Here is a 2500-nt window from a genome sequence, read left to right on the forward strand (position 1 = left end):
CCTGCATCTGAAGCCTGAAGACTGCTGAGAAAACAAAACTCAGCCAGAGCCCCTCCATAATCTGAAAAAAAAATCAAAACAATGGAAAGTATAAAATGCTGAACAAGCTAGACATATTACGAGTAAAGTAGCATACCTCAGGAACCAATCGTTGCTCTACAATATCAGCTCTGGACCTGCGCTGATAAAGAAGCAAAATATATTCTGGAGATATTTGTCGCAAAAAGATTACCTGTCGCTAAATGGTCCACTTGGCCTATGGGTGTCAGACAAAGGCAAACTAAGGACGACAAAAAACAAACAAACAAACAAACAAACAAACAAAAAAAACACATAGCCTGTAATTAAAAAAGAGAATCATGCAGGATTATACAGTAAACTGTTGGATGAATGTGTGAAGCAATAGCAGGGTTTACAAGGGTTCACCTCCAAATAAACAAAAAACTAGCTGCTTCAAGCAAGAAAAATCCCGTGGCTGCATTTACCATAGACTTCTAATATTATAATAGTTTTTTTTAGCCATCAAGCTGTATTTTCCACTAATGAGCAACACTGAGGTACAGAAGATCAGCGTCTGATCCTCAGCCCCATATTACTTAGCTAAATTAACGACCACATGTACTCCAAGACAGTATTCTTCGAATGTACAGTCTACTTATATAATGCGATAAACAAGAGTATCCTACCAGTTGAACTTACCATCAAAACTCACATATTTGAGGGCAGCTATAGCTTATAAAAAAAAATTCAGGAATACTGAGAGAGAGAGAGAGAGAGAGAGAGAGAGAGAGAGAGAGAGAGAGAGAGAGAGAGAGAGAGAGAGAGAGAGAGAGAGAGAGAGAGAGGAGTGAGACGGAAAGATAGACAGATAGATTGGAGAAAAAAGAGCGATACTATTAGTTCAGGCACTTTACATTTATTATTTCTATATTCAGTTTTTAAATGAAAACTGTCGGTGATTAGGTAAAGAGCTACATAGTGGTAGAAAAGTATATGCATCTCTATAGATATATCTTCGTATAAATAAACATAACAGAGTTAATAAATCATAATGATTATATATATATATATATATATATATATATATATATATATATATATATATATATATATATAATTGTATATACATATATATATATATATATATATATATATATATATATATATATATATATATATATATTTATATATATATATAGACATTATAGACACATATATAGACACATATAGACACATATGTGTGTGTGTGTGTGTGTGTGTGTGTGTGTGTGTGTGTGTGTGTGTGTGTGTGTGTGTGTGTGTGTGTGTGTCTATATATGTATATATATACATATATATATATATATATATATATATATATATATATATATATATATATATACATATATATATACACACATGTGTATGTGCACACACACACACACACAAACACACACACACACACACACACACACACACACACAGTGTATACACACACACCCACCCACCCACACACACACACACACACACACACCACACACACACACACACACACACACACACACACACACACATATATATATATATATATATATATATATATATATATATATATATATATATATATATATTTGAAGCACCTGAATTCATATGTGCAAACTGAGTAAATAATGCATTTGTGTACAGACAACATATTCTAATCCGTTGTTTATAATTTTCTTGTATATGCTGACAAAACTATGTACGTTTTCTTCATCTGCCAATCTATAAGTCTAACTCTATCTGCAACTGGAACAGAAGATAATGGAAGGAAATAAAGACTAGATATATAGCATTTTCCAAGACGTCAGAAGGAAGCTCATATTCCGTGTGCCTATATGAGACAAAGAAAGCTTATATTGCTCTGATTAAAAACACTATGTGGAATTATCATCACAGAACAAAGAGCTGTGAGTCCAAGAATATAAAAAAACTTCCTGTTCGCAATTTTCTCTATGGGCTTTCGGTCAAGGCCACTTCCCAAACGCCGAATGACGGTGCAGAGGGAGTGAAAGGCGTCGGGCGGAGCGGAAGAGCCTGACGCCGCACGGTATATAAGCGCCTAGTCCCCGTGCTCTTCATTCAGTTCGACTCCATCTCTCAACAAAAATGATATCGGTAAAACAGTGTGTCTAAGTCATGTGAGATTCTTATGAATTTATTAGTGCCGCGTAAATAATTAGCTTAACAAATATTTTGTTTTCCTCCTCTTCAGAAGTTAGTGCTCTGTGGTGTGATTGCCGCCGTGGCATCACTGCCCCAAAGCCCGTCTACCTCCTACGGGACTCCTAATGTGGGATCTGGAGGAGGAGGCTTCGGTGGCAGCGGGTTTGGAGGTTCCTCGGGAAGTGGAGGTTTCGGAGGAGATGGAAGTGGCTTCGGAGGAGCAAGCAGTGGTTTCGGAGGAGCTGGTACTGGCTTCGGAGGAGGAGCAGGCCTTGGAGGAGGGGCTGGCAGTGGTTTTGGAGGAGCTGGTGCTGGT

The 2500-nt window shown here is 37.0% G+C and overlaps 1 protein-coding gene across 2 annotated transcripts in view; it reads left to right on the forward strand.

Annotated features, from left to right (window-relative positions):
• Positions 1-2115: 2115 nt before the first annotated feature.
• The window catches only part of LOC119580947 (glycine-rich cell wall structural protein-like), a 6764-nt gene continuing 6379 nt past the window's right edge, over positions 2116-2500 (forward strand). For both annotated transcript variants that reach the window (XM_037929192.1, XM_037929191.1), the window contains exons 1-2: positions 2116-2136; positions 2234-2500. The exon at positions 2234-2500 is cut by the window's right edge. In XM_037929192.1, coding sequence (XP_037785120.1) covers positions 2128-2136; positions 2234-2500 — 276 coding nt within the window. In that variant the 5' untranslated portion in view covers positions 2116-2127. The remainder of the gene's footprint in view (positions 2137-2233) is intronic.

Source organism: Penaeus monodon, chromosome 14 (assembly GCF_015228065.2).
Source record: "Penaeus monodon isolate SGIC_2016 chromosome 14, NSTDA_Pmon_1, whole genome shotgun sequence".
NCBI classification, from domain to species: Eukaryota; Metazoa; Arthropoda; class Malacostraca; order Decapoda; family Penaeidae; genus Penaeus; species Penaeus monodon.